At 34.9% G+C, this 26,841-nt stretch overlaps 1 protein-coding gene across 4 annotated transcripts; it reads left to right on the top strand.

The window, feature by feature from the left end:
* Window positions 1-3,566: 3,566 nt before the first annotated feature.
* LOC141609011 (photosynthetic NDH subunit of lumenal location 1, chloroplastic) lies at window positions 3,567-5,634 on the top strand. Of its 4 annotated transcripts, none has more exons than XM_074428285.1 (7): window positions 3,567-3,720; window positions 4,184-4,267; window positions 4,385-4,458; window positions 4,544-4,666; window positions 4,760-4,831; window positions 5,167-5,263; window positions 5,367-5,634. In XM_074428285.1, exons 2-7 carry the CDS (start codon window positions 4,207-4,209, stop codon window positions 5,468-5,470), a joined length of 531 nt encoding a protein of 176 aa, XP_074284386.1. In that variant the 5' UTR covers window positions 3,567-3,720; window positions 4,184-4,206; the 3' UTR covers window positions 5,471-5,634. The 4 variants fall into 4 exon arrangements, with proteins under 4 accessions (XP_074284386.1, XP_074284385.1, XP_074284388.1 ...); XM_074428284.1 differs by having other exon boundaries at window positions 4,745-4,831; XM_074428287.1 differs by having other exon boundaries at window positions 4,377-4,458.
* Window positions 5,635-26,841: the final 21,207 nt, after the last annotated feature.

Here is a 26,841-nt window from a genome sequence, read left to right as displayed (position 1 = left end):
CAACTGCATTGTTAAACAACTGTTGAACACTAAATTTCACAATCGAACAATAGTTAACCCTAATTTTCGCGATTAAAACCAACAAAACAACTAATAAACATCTACAACTACAATCGATCATAGTAATTTGTTCAATGTGTCCATGTTATCAATAAAAAACCGTTTAAACTCATTAACAACTAAGACATTTTATAAATTTACAGCAACAACAAGAAAGTAACCGTTTAAACTCATTAACAAGTCGAAAATTAGTGCTTTATTTTTTGATTTAATCCTATTATATTCATTTAATTGAACTTAATTACAATAATTAAGAACAAAATCAATATGTATAATCAAATTAATACGGCATAAGTTGAAATAAAATCGCAGAAATGAAATAGAAGGAGAAACGAGCGTACCTCAACGGGTTTTTGAGAGAATTTTGAAATTCAACTGATATTATGCAATCTAGTGAATGAATGAATCTAGATTGTTGAAATCGTCTTTGAATCTTTAGGTTTTTGCGGATTTTCAATGAGATTTTTAGAGAGTATTTGTTTTGAATTGTTTTTTCTTTTTTTTAGAGAGAGAAACAATTTTTTTTAAATGAAATCTTTTTTATTTTTTAGAATATATCAGTGCCCTTTTTTTGTCAACTTGAAGCATGATATTGTGGATGGAATCATGGACTCAAATATATATATATATATATATATATATATATATATATATATATATATATATATATATATATATATATATATATATATATATATATATATATATATAAAAGAGAGAGAGAGGGAAAGATGGGGGGGGAGACAAGAGAGATAAGGAGTTTTGTTCATCATTATTCTATCTTAACATTTAATTATGTAAGTATCTTAACCTCGCTTTTGTCAATTGTTTACATATGTAAGTTTGAACGTTGACCAACCACTGTTGACCACCACCATCCTTGAGCACCCGCACCTGCCGTTAACCGGGGTTTGACCGTGTACTTTGGGCGTTATTTTGAGGTATATTATTTTCTTAATCGTTATTGTATTAAAAGATTAGTAATTGTATGCAAAATATTTGATTGTTTAGGTGAGGAATTTGTGGAGGAACGCTTTTCATTCTTATTTGTTTAATTTGGGAAGACTTGCTTGAAAGGTAGGGATATCCTACTCAACTCTTTTATGATCTTGTTGTGTAAACAATAGTGTATGTGTTGTTGTATAATGCGTGATATGGTTATTGTGAAGCATATCGTGAAGCGGATTGTTATTATTATTGATCTTCTATGAACTCATTTATACATTTAGTGCCACTATAAATCATTATTATTATGAGTTGTAAGATTGGAGATGAGTTGTGCATAGAACGGAGAGTGCTACTGCCAGTTGTGCATAGTACGTAGGGTACTACTACCAGTTGAGCATGGTATGAAAGTACTACTGTCGGATAGTTGAGCATAGTACGGTGTTGAGGAGTTGTGCTACTGCCAGTAATGTTAGTGACTTGTATGCAGTATGGTTGGAGATGGTGATGATGGTTCATGGTCAGTTGGTTAAGCCATTGCTGTTATTTATTTGCTTACGTAATTAACCTTTTGCGCTAATATTGTTGTTTAGATATTCCTACTCAACCATTGGTTGACGTTTGTTTGTGTCTTGTCAAATAAAATTGATGCTTGCATTAACTGATGGCATCCTGTGGTGAACCAATTAATATTTCCGGTTAATTGGGGAGCAGATTAAATAGCAGGCACTTGAGTTAGCTGACTTGACAGCTCATGGGGATGCATGAGGATTTCGGCCAAGACTACTTAGAAGTCTAGATCACATAGTTTCAGACGGTTATTTTTTATGTATTCACTTTATTTAATTTCGCTGCAAGATGTAATTAATGATTATTAAGTTTTCAGCTAGTTAAGTTGTAATGAGACCTTTAAACATTTAATTTATCTAAAGTAATTTTGTTTGTTACCTTTGATATTCACTGCATCGGAAAACCGAGATGGTAACAGTCCTATTTATTTTGGAATATCTTGCTAAAGGCTCCTAAATAAATGAACCGTATGGTTCATTTCCTGAGTCTAAGTCTGTCATCAAGTCCATGAGTCAAGTCTAAGTCAAGGTTGTTGGTCAACTCAAAATGTGAGTCATGTCATTTCCTAAGTGTGTAGGAGTTCTTTAGTTCCATTAATGATTGGTTCGGGTTCTTTTGTAAAAAGGACTCCTCACACAAGAAACGTGACTATCACTGAAGCACTAAACAAGGTTAATGACACCCTGGTTCTATCTATGGCCCGAATGGAGCTTGTCAAAGCCATACTTAGTGGAGACGTTCCTCCACCCTCTCAACCAACCGAGCTCGAGAAATGGTTTAAGTTGAAGAAGACCAACTAAAACACTCTCAAGGAGAGAGTATCCATATGTGAATGCTCGAACTTATGCTCTCGGTCAGAATAAGTTTATTTAACTGACATTCCCAAGTTCAAAAGGACTAAAGATCCACTTTAGCACATTCGGTCCTATAATGAGCATTTGTCGTTGAAAGCTAAGGGGTGCCCGTTGATATGCTATCCAATATCTTTGCCCAGTCACTAGGTGAACACCAGAAGGCGTGGTTTTACAAACATTGAAAAAAACAATTTCCTAACATCCAAAGACATTACGGTGGAATTTTGTAAATATTATGCTGATAATGCCGAAATCCAGACTAGCATAAGGACTCTTTAAGTTATGACACAGAAAGAAATGGAGGGATCTACCGAATTCCTAACAAGATCGTGCGCGGAAAGCGTGAAACTTACTAAGAAACCAAAATAAACTGATGGTAGACAGGTTCGTGAAGATTCTTCGACCCCTTTGCCGAGATGCGCTTACTCTAGGGGTGATATTGGTGGTATTTACAAATATTATCGGAGGTTTGGAGGTTGTTATCTTATATTCTTGTGGGTTCCGAAGTAGCATTTAATTCGAGACGGTTACGTTGTACTGGTACTATTATTATAGTGGATTCTAGTCTATTTGGCTAGTGTGTTTTACTTTCGGTTTGGAAGGTTTTGTCATGGGTTCGACTTTAAATACTGTTTCAACTTATTATTACTTATATTTATTTAAGTTTACGGTTTACTCGTGGCTTCAATTGCGCGTGGGAAATTGGCGCTAATTTCCCAACATATTAAAGCAAATAAAAATAATATAAAATGCTAAAAATAATCTGAACTTTTAAAAAATTGAAATAAAATGTACTTATGTTGGTTTTATTGCATAATTTTACGACATGATTAATTACTTAACGATTACGATATAAAAATAAACATTTGTAAACGACGTTAATATTACCCGTTTCTTTCTGTCCCTAACCCTATCCAAAACTCATACCAGCGGTATTTTACAAATCTGAAATAAACAGCGTCCCAGAATTTACCCAAACTCGATAGGATCGAACCCGTAACCTGTCCTCCGGACCCATTTGACATTTTTAGATTCACGGTGTTACAGCCCTTGGAATCATCCACCTTATCTTATGTTGTTTGGACGCCCTTTACCCGGGGTTACAACATCCAAAATGAAACAAACAGGTGTAGCAATAAGAATAGAATGCAATTTACATGAGAAACAGTAGAATCCAAAGTCATGGCTGCATCATCATTCTCTCTAAGCCTGGCTCCTGCAATCCTATATCACAAGGTATCATGTAATAACAAAATAACATGCTCCAATATCTCCTCCTTGCCTGATCAAAGTAAGTTCATTTTATATTTGTGTTATGTCTTTGATTTTCTTTGTTTGATTATTAGTATGGTCCTTGAGATTTGGGTGGGTAATCTAGAAAGCTTGTTACCAGAGAAAGGCCGTAATGTATATACGTGGCAAAAACGTCCGGACTTAACGGCCTTCCGGAGTAAGGCGAGAATAGAAGAATATCCCTTGGTTCAAAGCCTCTGAAATTAAATTGACCTTAAATTGCAAAGATATATGATCCATAATAACCCAACCTAAACCCAAGTTACCAGAACCTTAATCATCTGACTTTGAATGACTCAGTCCTGAAAATGAACAAATAATATGAAACCTAAAAAAGCCTTGAACCTGACATGGAGTGCATTATGTACTTAAAGTAATCAAACTTAATAAATAAATCTGCACAATACGATACTAAGGTTTATTAACTGATTCATCATTCTCCTTATGCTTGCTTATATCAGGATACTGTGACAGATGATCACTGATGATGGCAGCTGGAATGCTAGCTTTAAGTTTCATTTCTCCTCAAACTGCTTTAGCCCAAGGTACTATCGTAACTACCTACTGTTTTGCACTAACCTTTTGGCATATATCTTCATTAATACTACATTCTACAGAAGGGTGAATAATGTACCACTAACGCACACTTTTTAGTTTCACAGAAGTCCCACAAAACTACAGGGCCTTCATCGACAAAGCCGATGGCTACTCGTATGTTTACCCATCAGATTGGAGGGTATAATATCTGTCTGTCTCAAAAGCCTACTTAACCTGATCATAAACCTTTATAAATCATACATTTTCATGTATTTTTTATTCAGGATTTCGAATTCAGGGCACATGACTCTGCATTCAAGGATCGGTATTTGCAACTACAGAATGTGCGGCTCAGTTTCCTACCAACTGACAAGCAGGATATCCATGATTTAGGCCCTATGGAAGATGTATACTTGACTAACCCATACACTTTATCACAATTCTCATACTTTTCATCTTTGTTTTCAAAACTTTTGACTTGATAGTATGCGATTGGGCAGGTCGTTCGGGATTTGGTGAAGAACATATATGCCGCACCAAATCAAGTGGCTTATATAAAAGAAATGCAAGAGGTTAGTACTACTACTACTACTACTACTACTACTACTACTACTACTACTACTACTACTACTACTACTACTACTATCAGGCTTTATGAGCATTAGACTAGAAAACAGTGGCTTTGGACCTGACTCAAATTTGTATGATCCATACTTAGACAAATAGACTATTATTACCAAATTCTGTTTGGATCTGTTAGACGATAGATCCAAACATTTGGAGTAATTTTTACGACGACATCTGGATTTTATATCAGACATCACTGATTTGGATTTCAATCCAGCGCCCCTTGACTTGTGTTTTTCATGGATTTTTTTTGGTGAATGACTCAAATTCCTATGAACAGCGGTCCGACAATGGCAAGAACTATTACACTGTCGAATACCAGCTTACATCTCCAAATTTCTCCGTTACACGCTTCTCGACCCTTGCTATTGCAAATGGTAAGTTTATTACTTTAGTAGTAGGAATAACCAAGTAGAGAGATGCTCTTAAAGTAACTGTAATATACAATGGTCAATGGCTAAGACCTGTGTTGTGTTACAGGGAGATTTTACACTCTGACAGTCGGGGCAAACGAGAGACGTTGGAAACGAGTCCGTAACAAGCTCAAAGTTGTTGCCGATTCTCTCCAAGTGTTTGATATCTAGTGCCGATCATTTGCAATTGGTGTAAGCATCTGTGACATAAAGAGACGGCAAGAGAGTGAGGGTACGCTACAGACTTGAAAAATGAACTGGATTTAAAAATTCAAAACTACATTCTTTTATGTAAACTTTTTTTAAACTTACTCCTAATCAAAATTTCCTTATCAGATCCCAATCAATACTATATATTAATTCCAGAAACCAAGGGACTTCAATGTAATTAAAGAAAGTTATAGAAATTAATTATACTATATAGTTTTAAATCACTAGCACCCTGTGATGGACCCAATTAAGGGATCTCAATGCAAATGTTTTATAATTTGGGTTAAAATTAAATTATATAGAAGCTTGGTAATTTTCCTAAACATTTGTAAGAGAATAAAACATGCTCAATTTCCTTAAAATAAAATAATCAATTAAAATAGTCAATTTCCTTAAAATAAAATAATTAATTAAGATGATCAATTTCGAGGAGACTAAAAGAAAGAAGATGCTTGGTAATTTTCCTAAATATTTATTGAAGACTAGAAGATGGTCAATTTCCTTAAAATAAAATAATTAATTAGTATAAACATGCACACTTATGGTATTAATTATTATCATCATAAAATTATATATTAAATTTAAAATCTATGCAATTTTATTAAACTTTATAGGTTATTAGATGTATAGAGATGTTAATTATTTAACATACAAAAATATAATATAAGTAGGTTATAAATAATTCAAGTTAGATTCCATAACCTAGAAAGCGGTTTCTTTGAAGGAATTAATGATTGGTAACATGATTTACCAATTCACCTACATAAGCTTACAATGATTTTCGCGGTTATTATACAACTTAATTAACGTCCATACATATTAAAAAGGGGTTTCATGTTGCAAACTCATATTACGAGTTTAAAAGGAAGTCACATTTTATCAAGAGAGTCTTGATTTCGGAAGTGACACCTCCGTCATGATGATGACATATTAGTTTTAATTACTCAAGTGTAATTCAAAAGTTTGCGAAAAGAGTTTTCAAAAACACTTATAATACTCCAATATGATACCGTCAAACGGCTCACTTCGAGAAAGGCCAAATCGATTGTTTATGCGCTAAAGAGTTTAGGCATGTGATAACAATTGAACGGTTAGGTAGTCCAATTTCGGAAGAAGTTGGGATTTTGCCACATGTTACACTCACTAGCTTTATAGTAATTCACTCTTACTAAGTGTATAAAATATCACGAATGACATGAAGAGAGGTCTTCATGAGATTCATTTTTGCTTGATTGAAGCAAAGAGGAATGTGAAAGTGAGTGGGAGTTAAGAAGTATCAACTCTAGATGTATGCGATAGAACAAAGTTAAAAGAGACATCTACTCAATGGATAGGCTAGTTCCACTATCTTGGTATGAGATACCAAGTACGGGTCATTTTTTTGTAAAGAAGTTTACATGAATTGATAAAACGTAAGACGTCTAGCATATGACATTTTTGTATCGAAGTGGTGCTAGAGTAGCAATGATTTCGATAAGGACAAATGTACCTAAATTTGGTTTTAAAAGAATGTAATTATCTATGTTTATACATAGAAGGCATCACTCATGTGATTTAAAACAAAATGTTGTACCTACTCCTATGATAACTTGGTGGTTGGTTTAGACCACTTAAGTTAGAGGAATTTTACATTCTTCACGGAAACTAAATGTTATACTATCTTGTAGATTTTAAAGTCTCTAATCTGGTGAACCCAATTGATCAAACCTCAAGTAAATTCGTTTCAAACGAGTAAACGAAAAGTACATTGAACAACCATTTGATTGTGAGTCTTATTGTATGGGTGCATGTATTATGTTTTTCTTTTGCAGAAAAGAAACACAATAGTGAGGTGATTGACCATATACATACGGATGCTTAAGGCCGATAGTTGGTTATATATATATACTTCGTTACTTTTACCGTAATGTTAAGTAGATATGAAAACCTCGTATCTATTTAATAAGACATAAAAGTGATTTTTGAAACGTGGAATATTTTCAAAATGAAGTAGTAAACCAAAAGCACGTCCAGATCAAGATGTTGATAGGAAGTTTCAAAGTAATGACTTTGAAGATCACATGGGTAATATCAAGTAATGACCTTGATAATCACTAAGAAGATTGTGAACAAGTTCACATAATACCTTCTCCTTGGGACACCATAGAGTATGGTGTAGTCAAGTATATAAACCGAACTTTATGAGATATAGTTTAAGGTTTTTCGCAATTTTTGTAAGTTATTTTCTCACTAAAAGTTTAAAACCCGACTATAATAGCCTAAATGACTCCATGTGGGATATGGATAGGGAGAGTCCCTAACTTGTCTTTTTATACATTTGGGATCATAAATGTTTATGTTCAGAACCAATTTGTGTATTTGTGAGGGTTATCCAAAATTGAACCACTTGGTTTTTACTCCTCCAAAACGAAAACAAAGAGTTTGTGGCTCATAATACTGTCTTTCCAAAAAGATTTTCATTTTCTAAAAGACAGAGTGGGAGAAATTTTGAACTTACGGAAGTCCAAGACCCACAAACTGAGTACAATGCAAGAAGATGTTCTTTATTAAGGCTCGGTGGTGAGTACAATGCATGAAGACGTTCTTTATTGTATAAGGAGATAATTGTGCGATAATATTGTGTTACTTTTCAAAAGTGATGAATCGTAAACCCTCATCAAAGGCTGTTCTATAGTATGAACTCTATGTGATAGCGTGTCACCATGGAATTCGAATTGATCTCCTTACACAAGATGCGATAAGGAAGGAAACACGAGATATTTTCGAGACTTGATTTAAGGTGAATACTTTGGTAGGTTACCTTGATCTTGTCGTAAAGGTTACATAAGATGTTTAAAATTTGGGTTGGTTATAGAGAGTTTGTGACAACCCAAATGCCTTTATCAATTCGTATGGTCTTAGCAATATAGCCTCTCATGAGGATGAGTTTAGGCAAAAGGATAACGAAACTTTCTCCTTGAATGTATCTTATGAAGGGAGAAGTTTTGTTGATGTTGTCAATGCTAAGAAGCCTAGCATGCTTGAAAGATTTCTTTTGTGATCTATATACGTCAAAGAGTTGGAACTTTGGGTTCAATCATGTAGTCTATCAAAACGATATTACTCGTGTGTCGAGATAACATTATGATACATGGAGTTTAGTTGGAGCTAAAGTGAGTTTCTTAGTCTAAAATATGTGCTTGACATATTAGTGACTAGAAATGTAGCTAAGGTGATATTTCTTAGTCTAAAATATGTGCTTGACATATTATTGACTAGAAATGTAGCTAAGGTGATATTTTTTAGTCTAAAATATGTGTTTGACATATTAGTGACTAGAAATATTCTCGGGTGAATACTTGAGAGTATCATGGCGCATCTTAAATATCCGGATCTAATGAGATAAATCTCCATGGATACTAGCATCTTAGTCAAGAGACTTATGTGATAAGATTCTTGACTCGTTCAAGTTGTTGAACAATTAATATGATCTCTTGTGCTTCCGCTGCAGGATCTATTAAATATGCTAAAAGCTACTCTCATCGGGACTTATCATGTTGAGAATATGAGAAGTCATTACCAATCATTTCCTAGTGAGTGTCACTAGATGATTATCAAGAGCATCCTTGAGTACTTGAGAAGCACTGAGGATTTACTCTTGTAATTTGGAGGAATTTATGAATTTTGTGTAAAAGGATTACACGGAAACATTCCTATGCTTATAAGATGTTATGGGCCTCGTTAAGGAATGGTTAGCATGTAAGAGTGCTATGTGCATAAATAATAATATGTATAAGAAGTTATACATATGTGTATAAGAAGTAATACATGTATAAAGCAAACATGTATGAGGAGTCATACATAAAAGATGTCATATGAAAGATGTGTATGTATAAGTGTTATACGTACAAATCATGAACGAAAGCTAAGTACATTACAACATCCGATGTTGTAAGAGAGATAGTTGATAACCGGAATTTAATGGGACTAGAGTAGTTCTGTTAGCCGAATATCGTATCCCAAGAGACTGTGAAACAAAGTGGGAGTGTTTATTTGTCTTTAGAACCAGAGTCTAAAAACTTGTTTAGGCGTGTACTTAGAAATGCTCTATGTGATGAAAAGATTGCATAGAACAAAGGAAAATAGCAATGGAAATTAGAGTGATGCAACTGTTGCTTATCCTCTAACCAAAGCCGTAGACATGATGGTTATGTCATCTCAATGTGAATTGAGGAGTATACCTTAATTGCTAAAGATCGTTATGTAAATATTGGATAGAGTATTGATATTTACATAAGTGATGATCGCATTCATTGTTAAATTTTCTTTAAGAACTCAATTATTCAGTTTGACTGAAAACATTGAATACCTTGTTTATCTGAATAAGTTGTGGAGACAATGTTGAACACTATTTAAGTGAACAAGATGAAGATTGCATTTTGTCCCTAGTCACTTAATGAGGTGACATCTCGGAGTGACTAGATTGTAAGTCGATTAATGGTTGTTCAACACCATAAGGTCATACGTGATGACTAGTCGATTACATAGGCAGAGTGTATGACACTTTGCCGGACAGTGACCATTTAGAGAGTCCTAAGTTCTATTATAGACGCCTGGTCGTGGCAGGGATCTCTAAGATGTTCCTATGAGTCGATTCTTTTGACTGGAGACTATTATCTGAGCAAGTGCAGTTTCCGAGTGACTTTGGTCTTTATCCTAGGTCATGCCGTGAAAGGAGGCCAAAAGGCATTTACTAGGTCATGGTGATCTGTATTGTGCAATAGGATAGATAGGGCAGACAGGAATTGTCCACCCACGTTGGGTAACTATATCTCAAGGCCACTCGAGGAGTTAATGACTACAAATGTGTGGCCAAGCTCGGAAGTAATCTGTGAGAGATTTTTCCGGTTAGGTAGTCACACTCCCGATCGAGAAAACCACTCGCGATATGTTCATGTGCAAGTGTGACCTGAAAGACACCTTGCATTGAGTGGGAGATTAAAACGGACAAGAGAATTGGTAGCGCACACCTTGTGTCGGACAAGTGGGAGATTGTTGGAGTTAGTGTCCTCCACAATAGTGCATTTACATAATAAATCTCATTAAAGGAATATTATCAGATATTTAATTATTTGATCCTCGTCAGTTGATTAACGTAAATCAATAACGGTTGGCTGACTAGAGTTTGACGTTATTGTCGGTCCGCCATAGATCATATCACGATATTTTGTGATAACAGTGGGGCCATCTTTCAAGCTAAAGAGCCCAAGTCTAGTAACAAGTCTAGACATGTAGTTAGAAAATTTCATGTAATTAGAGATTTCATCGAAAGGAAGGAAATTGCGATATGTAAGGTTGGGACAAATGATAATATTTCCGATCCCTTATCCATGCCTTTATCGCAGGCTAAGCATGACCAACATGTAGTTTCCATGGGTTTAAACGCATGCCAAATTTGTATTAGATTATGAGATATGAAATGAAAAACGTTGTTTTAGTTTGTTCATATATGATAATTGCGTTTATCGTTCGAGTTTCATTTTAAAAATCTTTCATTTATTACTTTGTTATATCCTAGTGGGTTGTTGAGACAATATTGAACCCCATTAAAGTGAACTGTATTAACAAAGTATTGGCCCTTAGTTACTTACATAAGGTGATGTCTCCAAGTAACTAGAGTGTGAGTCGATTGATGGCTAGCTCAAGTTCCATAAAGTCATAGGGGATGACTACTCGATCATATAGGCAGACTGTATGGGACACTCTGTCGGGCAGTGACCGCTTATAGAGTTCTGGCAATTTTATATAGCCTGGTCGTGGCGAGAGCTACTATAGTATTCTTTTGAGTCAATTCTTAGACTAAAGACTGTTCGCCCAAGGTGGCACAGTTTCTAAGTGACTTTGATTTATGCTCTACGACCTTCGTAACTGGGGTCAAATGGGCATCTTTTGGGTCATGATGAGCTTTGGCTAATCAAAGGGAGCAGTGCGATAGGAATTGACCACCATTGTCAAGGTTATTTAAAATCTCAAGGCCACTCGAGGAGTAGTGAACTGAAATGCGTGGCCACGCTCGGAAGGTATCCACGGTAGATAATTCTGGTCAGACAGTTACTCTCCATATCGAGGAAACCACTCAAGATATGATCAAATGCAAGTACGACCTGCAAGACACCTTGCATTGAGTGGGAGATGATGTAATAGGACAAGAGAATTGGTGACGCACACTTGTCTCAGACAAGTGGGAGATTGTTGGAGTAAGTGTCCTCAACAATAGTGCGATCACATGATTAAATCTCATAATAAGAATATGGAGGGGATGATTCACTTATATTGTCAACTGATCAATATTAATCGGTAATGATTGGCTAACTAGAGTTTGACATTACTGTCGTTTGACGGTGGTGATCAGTTGATCCCTTAAGGTCACACCTATAAGACAATTCCCTTAATAGATAAATTAATTAATTGTATGTCGATACAAGTTAATTAATTCCTTAAAATTGAACGATTTATTCTGTGAGTGAGAATTCGTATCTTATAGTAATATGATTAAATAATATTCGTTTTAGTAGTTAAAATGTTTTATTATTAAAACTGATTATTGTTTATGAAATAATTGAAATAAGAATGATTGGTTAATTATAATTACAAAAATGTTGTAGATTATATTAACATAACCCATTTTATTTACTTGTAATTATGAATTACTAGTTGATTTATTGTGTGTGATTTATTTTTATAAATAATGATATTTAATAAGTTAAGTATGCATTTAAATGACATATGACTCATTATATGTCACATATCACACAATTATACAATTGACAAAGTTGACAAAATAAAATGGACTCCATTTTAAATGGATGACCGAAAATTGGAAGGTTTTATGGGTTAGTGCATGTTTTTATTTAATTGTTAAATGAATACACATTGATAACCTAATACATATAGCCTTACACACCTAGTTTCTTGTGAAGAACGATATGAAAAGTGAAGGCCATGTATTCGCCTTCTCTTGACCCTCCTTATCCGGCCACTCCCTTCAAAATAGGGGCTTGGCTCTTATTTTTCCTTCAACCAATTTCACAAAATTTCCTTGTGTATTATTATTCTTTCTCACTTTAAAATAGTTTTAGAAGCTCTAAAATCTTGCTCTTATCACTACTACAAATCTAGGCAACTACAACGCCCCTTTAACAACGCTTATCCACGAAAATCACCATAAGACGTTGTAGAACGGATGGCGCGAATTTTACTAAAATTAATTACAACGCTTATGGTTCCATAACCGTTGTTATAGGTTTTAAAAACGGGTCAAACATGCACAACCGTTTTTAATATATTGGCGCAAAGTTAGTGAAAAGTAATTACAACGGTTATTTATAAACCCGTTGTTAATACCTTTTAACAACGGTTTACTATGGACCTGTTGTTAATATATTCTGTAATGACAACGGGTTTTTTTTAACAACCTTTGTCAATACTTTCCATACTATAAACCACACAAACACAGATCAGCTACAGTCACAAAACACAAACCTAACACAAACACAAACACAAACACAAACACAAACACAAACACAAACACAAACACAAACACAAACACAAACACAAACACAAACACAAACACAAACACAAACACAAACACAAACACAAACACAAACACAAACACACTTTCTCATCGTCTCTTTCTCTCTTCCTCATCGTCGCTTTATCATCTCGCCGTCACTGTTGGTTTCATCGTCTCTTAGTTTCTCTAATTATCAGGTAAATATGCATGATTTAATTTAGATTTTGTTATTTCAGTCATTATTTTCTTTCTCTAATTATTTCATTTGCATGTGTTTTTATCGATCATTATGTTCTTTCTCTAAGTATTATTCGCTTAATTAGTTTTGTCACTGTTGTTTTTCTGCGTTTATTAGCTTGTAAAACAAATTAAATAAAATAAAACAAAGAAGAAGCAAGATGATAGAGAGGAATGCATGATAAACTTAATTAATATATATATATATATATATATATATATATATATATATATATATTTATATACATAGAGAGTCTTATTCTCTTCTATGATTTCCATCCTCTCCTCCTTAGCTATTTGGAGGTTTCGTTCAACAGTTGCTATATCGTCATATAGCTGCAACAACTGCTGCTCTGTCAAGCCATTTTTTTTTTGGCGTCCTTGAGTGCGGTCCGAGCGTCCTCAAGGTAGCTCCTATACCTGTCCTTGATGTCCAGCAACCGGCGGATGAAACTCCTGTTGTGCTCGGTCATAGTATCAGTCTTACGGATGGTATCATTCATTGTTGATGAAGTTTGGAGTTTGTTTCAAAGATTTAGGGTTTGGAGTTTGTTTTAGCAGTTAGGCTTTGGAGATATATAGTGAGATAATGGAAGGGTAGTTGAGATAATGCATGTATTTATACTAAGTAATGTGTCTTTTGAGTTGTTTTTTAATTAATATATGTTTAGGAAGTTGTGCCATCATACGAAAATTACTCAAAAGAATAATATTCGTTAGAGCTGCAGCGGAATTAATAAAACTGGACAGTGCTGAGATCTGTCTGATTGTCGATTTTATATGATTTGAACGGTTTATTGAACTGTCTGATTCAGAACGAGAACTTAGCAATTTTTATGTGTTTTTATAATATAAACGAAACAAGAAAATAAAAGGATATTTGCTTGAGCTAGACCTATAGCTCAACCAATGGTGAATTATAATCAAGACCTATTGATTATAACTCGTGTTAATGTTCGAAAACGCGTCAAACAATAACGGGGTTTGGAACGAAACTCGTCGAACCTTGATGCTTACACAATGTAAACGAAAACTTTGTAAGTTTATTGATAATTCTTGGATGTGAAATAAGGATACAATAACTCCCTATTTATACTAAGCTAGACCGACTCCTAGAAGGACTTAAGGAAACAACCAACTTTCCTAATCTTACTCGACATAGGCTATGGCTAATTTGCCTTATTATAATCCTAATACTTTTAGGGAAAATAATTAAAGGAAATAACAACAAGGAAATAATTAACTAAACCAGATTTTAAGAAAATTGGAAACTTTCCTAAAACCGGATAAACTACTAATTAGGAAAACTTAAATAAGGAAAGATATGGCAACCGACTTTGTGCTTGCCTATGCACGTTTCCTTGCTTCTCCACACTCGGTCTTTGTTGCTTGGCGTCCAAGGTAAGACTATACTTGGAGCCCAAGTAAACATACGACTCCTTTGGCTGACTCGGACTTGGCACCAAATAGCTGATGGATCTGAACAGTCCGCGGGCCTGTTTCATCTAACTGCTCCAAATCTAAGTTAACTTCCTCAGCGATCAATATCGTATCATCCCCTCCCCCTTTGAAAGGAATTGTCCTCAATTCAGAAATCCCATCATCGTCAAGGTATGGAGATAGATCCCCGACATTAAATGTAGCATGTACTCCATAGTCTCCTAGAAATTCGATCTTGTATGCATTATCATTCACTTTCTCGATCACATTGTAAGGTCCCTCGGCCCTTGGCATTAATTTGTTCTTCCTCTTGCTAGGGAACCTTTCTTTCCTCAAATGTAACCATACCAAATCTCCTGGATTAAAAAGCCTTGGCTTCCTATGTTTGTTTGATTTCTTCTTGTAAGCCTCATTAACGGTTTTGATCCGTTCCCTTACCTGTTCATGCAACTTGATCATAGACTTCAATTTTGACTCCGCATCTTTATGCACCAATTCATCTTTAGGTAACGGTATCAAGTCTAACGGTAAGTAAGGATTCAAACCATAAACAACCTCAAATGGAGAGTGAGTTGTTGCAAACGTGGGAGAACGATTGTAAGCGAACTCGGCATGTGATAATTTTAAATCCCAATCCTTTTGAGTCTTGCTTACCAATCCTCGCAAAATAGTTCCAAGAATACGATTAGTAACTTCAGTTTGTCCATCTGTTTGAGGATGGTGTGAAGTACTAAACAAGAGCTTTGTTCCAACCTTCCTCCATAATGTGTTCCAAAAGTAACTCAAAAATTTCGAATCACGATCAGAAACTATTGTCTTTGGTATTCCATGTAGACGAACGATCTCCTTGTAATACAAATCAGCCACATTGCTTGCGTCATCCGTCTTGTTACAAGCCACAAAATGCGCCATCTTGGAGAAACGATCAACTACTACCATGATAGCATCCTTACCTCGTTGAGTGCGAGGCAAAGCAACAATGAAATCCATCGACACATCTTCCCATGGTCTAATTGGAATTGGCAATGGAGTGTATTCTCCGGGCTTGAACTTGCTTTTCATAAGATGACAAGTCACACACTTGCTCACAATGTTGTATACATCTCCTTGCATCTTTGGCCAATGAAAATGTTCCATCAATACATCCAATGTCTTTTGCACACCAAAATGACCAGCTAACCCGCCTCCATGTGCTTCACGCACCAATAATTCACGAACCGAATGCTTAGGTACACAAAGAAGATTACCTTTGAAGAGGAATCCGTCTTGAATCACGAATTCTTTGAATGAACCATCTTGACATTCCTTGTAAATGTTTCCAAAATCAATATCTTCAATATAGTAATCTTTCAAGGTCTCAAAACCTAGCAAATGAACTTCAAGTGTAGATAATAATGAATAACGGCGTGAAAGAGCATCTGCCACAACGTTACTCTTACCATCCTTATACTTCGATGAAAGATAAAATGATTGTAGGAATTCAACCCACTTAGCATGCCTCAGATTCAACTTTTGTTGCCCATGTATATGTTTTAATGATTCATGATCCGAGTGTAAAATAAAGTGACTAGGACGAAGATAATGACTCCAATGATTAAGAGCCCTAACAATAGCATAAAATTCCTTGTCATAGGTTGAATAATTAAGTCGAGCTCCTCCTAACTTCTCCGAGAAATAAGCAATGGGTCGCTTATTTTGAATAAGAACAGCTCCAATCCCTACACCACTAGCATCGCATTTGACTTCGAAAGGTTGTGAGAAGTCGGGTAATGCTAACACGGGAGCTTCACATAGCTTCTTTTTAATTGTTTCAAACACCCCTTGGGCAGCCTCACTCCAATGGAATGTGCCTTTCTTCATACACTCCGTAATAGGACTAGTAACGGTACTAAAATCACGAATAAAACGTCGATAGAAGGAAGCAAGTCCATGAAAAGATCTAACCTCGGTTACTGTTTTAGGACTTGGCCAAGAACGAATAGCCTCTATCTTTGTTTGATCAACCGATACTCCATCTTTCGAGACAACATAACCCAAGAACACCACGTCATCTACCAAGAATGTACACTTCTCGGCCTTACCATATAGCTGTTGTTTGAAGGAAATGTAGATTCATATACATATTAACATACTCATATATGTCTAAATAATTTGTCATAAAATTAAAACGGATTTTATGCATGCAAACAAATAATATAATAGAGGAGAAATCAAGTCCTTACATTGAAGATTTCGGTTCTATTGGGCACAAGAGAGATCACCTTTCTCTCTTGTTCTTGAGCTTTCCCTTATGGATGAACAAGATCTAAGTATAAGATCTCTCCCTAAGCTTTATACCCAAGGCTCCTCTTAATTTGATTAATATTACAAATACTAGTATAATATTAATCAAGGTAGAAAATTGAACCAAAAACTTTTATAAAACACTTATATGTTTCGGTTTTATGGAGGGAGAAATAGAGAGCTTTTTATCTCTCTAGAATACTAATTTTGGATGATCAATTAGAATGAAAACAATACACTACACTTAGTATATTATTAGGTAAAATTATTGAAAAACAATGATAGCATTTGCCTTCTCAAAACCGTGTAAGAGGAGGGGCTTTTTGAGAGCCAATGCATGGAGAAATTGTTCTTCACAAGGAACAATAGGCTTGCATGGCTAGGTTTGCTTTTAATCATTGTGTTTTTCCACTAATTACAAACAACATATAATTAGCTTAAATCCTTCTAATTTTCGGCCCACTCTATAATATGGATTCCATATTATTTTTGTCAATTGTCTATATGTTACATGTCACATGTCACATATATTTGTTATGTATTTTTAACATATTAAAAATCAACGTATTAATAAAATACGTCACATACAAAAATCGACTTAGTAATTTCATAATTACTTGTGCCAAAATATTTTACCATTTATAAATTTCAACTGATTGTATTTATAACAATTCATTCAATTTAATTGTTACATTAAACAATTATTTCATCCGAGTAATGATACAATTCAATTACTCAGACCGTATCTTATTTAATCACATTTCAATATGATACGTAAATTTTACTTCCAAAATCGTCCGTCAATTTTCAAGTAATTTAATTAACTCGCAACGTTATACGATTAATTAAATAATCAATTAAGAGTGTTGCCCTTTAGGTATGACCTAGGGGGTCAACGATCACCACGTCGTCACACACGACAAGTAATGTCAAACTCTAGTCACCAATCATTACCGATATATGTTGACAGTTGTGATAACAATATTACTTCCCAATTGTATTCTTTATAATGAGACTTAAACATGTGATCATCATGAGCAACAGTCGTGATCGCATTATTGTCGGAGGACACATATTCCAACAATCTCCCACTTGTCCTCGACAAGTGTGCGTCACCGATTCTCTTGTCCTATTACTATCTCCCACTCAATGCAAGGTGTCTTTCAGGTCGTACTTGCAAGTGATCATATCGAGAGTGGTTTCCTCGATCTGGAGAACAACTGATTGACCGGATTTATCCACTCGGATGCCATCCGAGCGTGGCCACGCATTTCCGATTCATTACTCCTCGAGTGGCCCCGAGATATTGTTATAACCCTGACTAGGGGTGGACAATTCCTATCGCACTCATTCCCTTCGACTAGCCACAGCCATCATAACCCAAAATATGCCCATTTGACCCCATTTACGAAGGTCGTAGTAACACAAATCAAAGTCAATCTGAAACTGTGCCATCTTAGGAGAATAGTCTTTAGTCAAAAAAATCGACTCATTCGAATACTATAGTAGCTCTCGCCACGACCAGGCTATATAAATTTGCCAGAACTCTATAAGCGGTCATTAGGCCCGACAAAATGTTCCTAACAGTCTGCCTATGTGATTGACTAGTCATCTCACATGACTCTATGGCACTTGAACTTGCCATCAATCGCATCACACTCTAGTCACTTCGAGACGTCACCTCATATAAGTGACTATGGGCAAAAACAATGTTAATCCATGTTCACTTTAACGGGGTTCAATTGTCTCTACAACCCGTTTGGATATAACAATGTACAAGGTGAGTTATTAATAACTCAAACGACAAATGTCGACATCACACTCGGGTAGTCAATATCGACAATGTATATTATAAGTGTAACCACTTATTTATTGCAATAGAAGTTTAACATGCCATGTGTCCACGCGTTCAAACTTCTTACACTTGCAATCTCCTTCACATTCATGTTCTCTCTCATAGCATGAATCTTACCAAGTACACATCAAGGTTCCCAACCTTGGTTTCGGTTCTTTAACTTGAAAGAACTTTCTTATCGATCATCTCATAACGAACGAATTTGCGATGAATAACACAACTTGTACCGATCAAGTATTTTATCCACACACAATGCACTAGGTATGTGTTTTGTAGAATCTTGTAACAATTGACAAGATTATTTAGCTTTAGCACTTCTCACAAGTCCTAGCTTTACTAGGAAGGATTGTTTTTGAATAACCTCTTATTCAACCAAGCATCTTTCCAAAACTTCTCATTTCTCTTTCTAGGCTTGAAAGATTTGGGATTCTCATAAATCCTCATATGTGCTCGGATTTTCTACAATATGTGCAACCTCTTGACACACAATAGAACATTCCGACAATCACTGAAATCGCTCATCGGATTCTACTCGAGAATTCATGACGTTTCTATTATGGCTCACAAATCAATCATCATGCTCTTATACATATGATTCATAATTGGACATGTACATGATTATTCTAATGGCGGAAACATTAGTTACTAATAATCACGTGGTCAACCGTTCATAGGTTCAATGAACGACCATGACTTCTAATGGTAGTTCCATTTTCATTCATATGAATAACCTATGTGTAGGTTGATACGATGTGTATCTCTTAATACTAATCCAACATCCCTTGATGTAATTTGATCCATCATTGTCCATATTCATCCAGAATTGAAAACTCAAAAGCTTCTTTATGAAAGAAGGTATTAGCTCGTCATTCTTTAATGAGTGATGAGTTGTAAACATTCAAAGGATGACAGCTCCCACTACATTCCATGTCTTCACATGAGAATTTCCTAACTCCCACTCAATTCTACACATTTCGAAATTGACTTCTCAATCGAAATTTATTCAAGAATTGAAATATAAATTGCATTGCCAAGTTATTAAGATAAAACCATATATGTTCCCATCATATCCTTTCAAAATGCCTATTTTGAAGTGGTCTCATCTTAACCTTGCGGAAAGAGATTTTAAATCTCCAACACACTCATGTCATAATGACGTGTAGTAATGTCATTTTCAAATATAAACAATATTTAGAACACATCCTTCGCAAATACCCTTTTGGAAGGAGGTTTAACCATTTCATAGTGAGGTTAAACAATGACATTTGCGTGGTTAAAAACTTTGGCCATTGAAGATATCGGTATATCAATTTTGCAACTCGATCATAACTAGTATGTTACTTTGATTCATTTAGGCTCTTAAGTAAATCTCATGGTTGAAACTATTGGTCAAATGTTTCATAAACTCGATCAAAAACTTGTTGAGACTTTACATTAGTCATTTTCTTCCAAAACTTCTTTTGGTCTCCTCGTGTAGTTATCTTGAGAATATACTCTTATGATTACTACACTTGATCTCTTTAGTCATATAGAACTAACTTGAGACCATAGATCTCATCTATTCGGCATACTATGTAAATAGATATACCTTTATTCAAATCATTCTCTCTTGCGTAGATCTTCATTTACACAAGTACACAATTTTATCTTGCCTTGTGTGTTGTGTCCTCATTTTTCTCCCACTCTATCTTTAGAATAAATACTCTAAACATTCAAAGATAGCATATGAGACACAAATTAATGATGTTGAAGTATAAGGAGAACTATCTCATAGATAGATTAATAGTAATTGATTTCATATGTGTACTTGGTGATTTGACATACCTATAAGAGAGTTCATAGACTCAAAATTGTTTCATAAATGATCATACACAAGCCTTAAGCATGTGGACATATAATGAAACCCGTCATTATAATTGTCTATTAGATCACCTTAAGTGACTAATCTTATGTTTCAAGGAGCAAGCATTTAAAGATGAAATTTTAGAACATAAAGGATAAATGATAAAACGGGTGACTTGGGTTGCAAACCAAGTCACCATCATCCAAAATACAACTCATTATCCAAAATACTTTTCCATGTCGAACACGGAAACTTAAAGTTCTAAAATCCAAAACATTACTTAAAATAAGACAATTGAAAAACAAAGCTCCATAAAAGCTATCCTAAGCTTCTCCATGGTTTCTCATGCTTGTTTTTCCTTTCCTTTGTCTTTGCTTGGTGGAGGCCCTATTTACAATAAAAAGGGAGATACATTATCACAACTTTGCATCATAATACCATAGTTGAATTTAGAAACATAAAAGAAGGTTAGTCATTTACCCTCCGGAGTGATCTTTCCAGCTTTGATATCACCAAGGTACTTGGAACAATTTCTTTTCCAATGTCCCATGCCATTACAATAATGGCACTTATCAAGAGAACCCTTCTTGACTTTGGAGGTGCTAGCTTCACAAGACTTAGCTTTGGTGAATGTGGGAGCTTGCTTTTTACCCTTCTTTCCACTCTTCTTGAACTTCCCCTTACTCTTTGTGCTTATGTTAAGCACATCCTTGGGAGGGTTCACATTTAACCCCATGTCCCTCTCGGCTTGCACAAGTAACTTGTGCAACTCCTCAAGAGACACATCCTTGTCTTGCATGTTGAAATTCACCCGGAATTGCACATATGCCTTGACTTTAGACAAGGAGTGTAGAATCCTATCTACGATGAGTTCTTTGGGGATTTCAACCTTTTGAATTTTCAAGGTCTCGACAAGCTCCATGAGTTTGAGCACATGAGGGCTAACCTTTTGGCCCTCTTTGAAGTCGAGATCAAAGAATGCCGCGGCCGCCTCATATTGGACGATCCGCGGAGTTTGTGAAAACATGGTCACAAGTTTGGAGTAAATCTCATTAGCATTGCCCATTTTGAAGGCTCTCCTTTGGAGGTCCACCTCCATCGCAAATATTAAGACATTTTTCATTGCGGCGGACTCCTTTTGGTAAGCCTCATAGGCTTCCCTAGTGGCCGCGGTGGACCTAGTGGAGGGTTCGGGTGGAGAGGCCTCGGTAAGGTAACGAAGCTTGTCGTCACCTTCGGCGGCTAATTTAAGTTGGGCATCCCAATCGGAGAAATTTGACCCATTATTTTCAAGTTTACATCGATCCATAAAAGATCGGAGCCAAGATGAAGTAGCGAGTGGTGTAGCATTAGGAGTTGGTGTTGCCATTTGTTATGAAAAAGAAGTGGTCTACAAAACAAAATATAAGGAGTAAAACAATTGTCGTTTTAATAATACTCGTAAAAATGTATGATTTAAACAAGTTTTATGCATTTTTCTAGTGACCTCTACCCAACTAGAATAAATGATTCCAAGACCCAAATTCATATTAACTTAGGGCACGGTGTGCCGAAATACCCCTTATTAACATAACTCGGTGGATTAACCTTTTAATCGATTCTACTTTTAGAATTCTTGGTCGATGATGTTTACATTAATATTCATCTCTAGCCCGAAACACATCCGGAAATCGTCGTGAATACTTTCGTTGAGTACAACCCAAATTTCGAATAAATGTGTCCATAATCCAAACCCATATCAATTTAGGACACGGTGTGCCGAAATACCCCTCATTAACATGAACTCGGTGGATAAACATTCATCACCCACTTCCCCTACGTAACAAGGTTTGTACCCCGGTGTGGCCGAGTGCACTCCCTCGCGAAATAGGTTTTCATGGTTTCTACTATTTGGTAAGGCTATGTCTCAATTGATTATTTTAGCGAGAGGTCATGTCAAATTATTATCTATCACGTTTTAAGTGAACTAAAGCGGTGAACTACGATAATTATATTTGACACGGTCGATAAACTCGATAAAATAAGGATGCATGTTTTAGTTATGGCGATTTAGTGATGCATGTGACATAAAATAAAATGCAAGCATAAAGATAAATAAATCCTAGTATGGCCTTCCTAAAATAGAAAACTATTTAACTATTACATATTCGGAAACCAACTCCATTGGTCCCTTGAACTTCGGTTGTGGCACGCATCTCGAGGTAACACCGCCTTTATGTATCGCCATTCTTGAAGAAATCCGTCTTTTGGAACTCCGGAATGAATAAAATTGCATAATAAATTACATAATTTCCTATTATACATTTGTAACTAAAATAAAATAAATCTATTAAATTACAAAACGGTGATACGAGATCACAATAAAAATTACAACCGAATCGATATTCCCATACATTTCGGGAAATACCAATTAAAATCTAAGGCCATACTAAGTAAAATTACATAATTCAAAATTACATAAATTGAAATTATGACAATCATAAAGAAAATGCAGCATTATAATATGTAAGAACATGCTCAATTTTATGCTAAATCGCCTTTAATTAGCCAATATCGTATATTACTCGGTTTTTACGGATTTGCGTGATTTCAACATTTTATAATCACAAAAATACATAAACTCATATTTATGCATAAGTTAATTACCCTAACCTCTTAGGACTCAAAATATAGTCTTCACTAATAATTTGACCATAATTAACTTTCATTTACAAAATTGTTCATAAATGGACCAAAAATTACAAAAATAAGCTATTAGACTTCAAATAAATCCAAAAATTTCAAATAAATTCAAAATTTGAAATTTAAATTCATGGACATTCTGGAAAAATTCCATGACACTCATAATGTTCAAAATCTTAGGTTAAAAATTTGAAAATTTTAGGAAAAACAATGTTGCGGTTTATCGATTTTAATAAAATAATCATAAAAACATGGAAAAATTATTTTCATTAACTTTTCAATTTTAGATCTGAAAAATATAATAAAATGCAACATTAGATGTTTTTCTTAAGTCATAGATTATGTTTTTATTAATTTTCACTAATAATGTCACTATTTATGCCATTTTTCTAAAAAAATTCATAAATCATGCAAAAAGACTTCTTTATAGCCAATTATTTTACACACATCTTGTAAAATTGCATGTGACAACATATTAATTTTCTATGACCAGATTCGAAATTTAACTCATATTAACCTATTTTTCACTTAAATCCGAATTTAATAATGAGAAATTCATTTTTCGAGCATAACAAGTCCAAAAAATTATGAAAATTTACAGGTTATCTCAAAATAATATATGTGACAACATATCCAAAAATCAACTTAAAATTCGAAGTATAGCTAATTTTCGACCAAAAATGACATTTTTACTCATAAAATCACATTTAAATGCCATTATTGTAAAATATGAACAATAAAAATCCGAAAAATTAACCAAAATATCCTAAAACATTTTAGGACTAGAAATATTAACATGCATGTAATAATTTCGTGATATATCATAATAACACAAATTTTACAAGTTTTATTTGTTATTCATATAACTCGGAAAAACTTTTAACCAATTTGCATGCAAACAACCGTGGCTCTTGATACCGATTGAAGGAAATGTAGATTCATATACATATTAACATACTCATATATGTCTAAATAATTTGTCATAAAATTAAAACGGATTTTATGCATGCAAACAAATAATATAATAGAGGAGAAATCAAGTCCTTACATTGAAGATTTCGGTTCTATTGGGCACAAGAGAGATCACCTTTCTCTCTTGTTCTTGAGCTTTCCCTTATGGATGAACAAGATCTAAGTATAAGATCTCTCCCTAAGCTTTATACCCAAGGCTCCTCTTAATTTGATTAATATTACAAATACTAGTATAATATTAATCAAGGTAGAAAATTGAACCAAAAACTTTTATAAAACACTTATATGTTTCGGTTTTATGGAGGGAGAAATAGAGAGCTTTTTATCTCTCTAGAATACTAATTTTGGATGATCAATTAGAATGAAAACAATACACTACACTTAGTATATTATTAGGTAAAATTATTGAAAAACAAAGATAGCATTTGCCTTCTCAAAACCGTGTAAGAGGAGGGGCTTTTTGAGAGCCAATGCATGGAGAAATTGTTCTTCACAAGGAACAATAGGCTTGCATGGTTAGGTTTGCTTTTAATCATTGTGTTTTTCCACTAATTACAAACAACATATAATTAGCTTAAATCCTTCTAATTTTCGGCCCACTCTATAATATGGATTCCATATTATTTTTGTCAATTGTCTATATGTTACATGTCACATGTCACATATATTTGTTATGTATTTTTAACATATTAAAAATCAACGTATTAATAAAATACGTCACATACAAAAATCGACTTAGTAATTTCATAATTACTTGTGCCAAAATATTTTACCATTTATAAATTTCAACTGATTGTATTTATAACAATTCATTCAATTTAATTGTTACATTAAACAATTATTTCATCCGAGTAATGATACAATTCAATTACTCAGACCGTATCTTATTTAATCACATTTCAATATGATACGTAAATTTTACTTCCAAAATCGTCCGTCAATTTTCAAGTAATTTAATTAACTCGCAACGTTATACGATTAATTAAATAATCAATTAAGAGTGTTGCCCTTTAGGTATGACCTAGGGGGTCAACTGATCACCACCGTCACATGACACTAATGTCAAACTCTAGTCAGCCAATCATTACCGATATATGTTGACCAGTTGACAGTAACAATATTACTTCCCAATTGTATTCTTTATAATGAGACTTAAACATGTGATCATCATGATCAACAGTCGTGATCGCATTATTGTCGGAGGACACATATTCCAACACTGTTTTCGAAGTGTTTCAAACACTGCCCGTAAGTGTTCAAAATGCTCCTGGATGCTCTTACTATAAATTAGAATATCGTCCAAGTAGACGACAACAAAACGTCCCAAGAATGGTTTCAAAACTTCATTCATTAATCTCATAAAGGTACTTGGGGAATTAGTGAGACCAAATGGCATTACCAACCACTCATATAAACCATGCTTCGTTTTGAACGCGGTCTTCCATTCATCACCTTCACGCATTCGAATCTGATGATAACCACTTCTCAAATCGATTTTTGAAAATATGACCGAACCATGAAGCTCATCTAACATATCATCAAGTCTTGGAATAGGAAAGCGATATTTGATAGTGATATTATTTACCGCTCTACTATCGATGCACATCCTCCACGTCCCATCCTTTTTAGGTACAAGCAATGCGGGAACGGCACAAGGACTCATACTTTCACGAACATAGCCACGCTCCATGAGTTCTTCAATTTGACGTTGTAACTCCTTGGTCTCCTCGGGATTACTATGATAAGCGGCCTTGTTAGGAAGGGGAGCACCTAGTACGAGATCAATTTGATGTTCAATTCCACGAATAGGAGGTAAACCCGGGGGTACATCTTCGGGGAAAATATCCTTAAACTCGTGCAATAGTTCTTTAAGTATTCCATCTTCATGACTTGTTGTGATTGTCTTTGTAGGACTCTCACTTGAGACCAATGCATATACTATTTCACCATCATCAATAGCATGCTCCACCTCTCATTCACTAGCAAACATAGATAAACTTGGTTTCTTACCCTTCTTTGCATGCATAGCTCGAATTGCTTCCGGGGACATAGGACGCAATACTATCTTCTTGCCATTCACCAATAAAGAATATTCATTACTTCTTCCATTGTGATTAACATTACGATCAAATTGCCAAGGACATCCTAAGAGAATATGACAAGCATCCATAGGAATAACGTCACAAAGCACCTCGTCCTTGTAAGAACCCATTGTAAAACCAACACGTACCTGCCTTGTAACTTTCACCTTACTACCATCATCAAGCCAATGTAATTATAAGGTTTAGGATGTACCATAGTAACGAGTGCCAATTTATCTACCATCTTCGTTGAAGCCACATTCGTGCAACTTCCTCCGTCAATAATCACACTACACCACTTGTCTTTCACCTGACACTTTGTATGAAAAATCTGGTCTCGTTGCTCCGTTGTAATAGGCTCTGTATTAGCTTGCAAAGTACGTCGTA

Source organism: Silene latifolia, chromosome 10 (assembly GCF_048544455.1).
Source record: "Silene latifolia isolate original U9 population chromosome 10, ASM4854445v1, whole genome shotgun sequence".
In the NCBI taxonomy this organism is placed as follows: domain Eukaryota; kingdom Viridiplantae; phylum Streptophyta; class Magnoliopsida; order Caryophyllales; family Caryophyllaceae; genus Silene; species Silene latifolia.
This window is presented reverse-complemented; position numbering and strand designations above follow the sequence as displayed.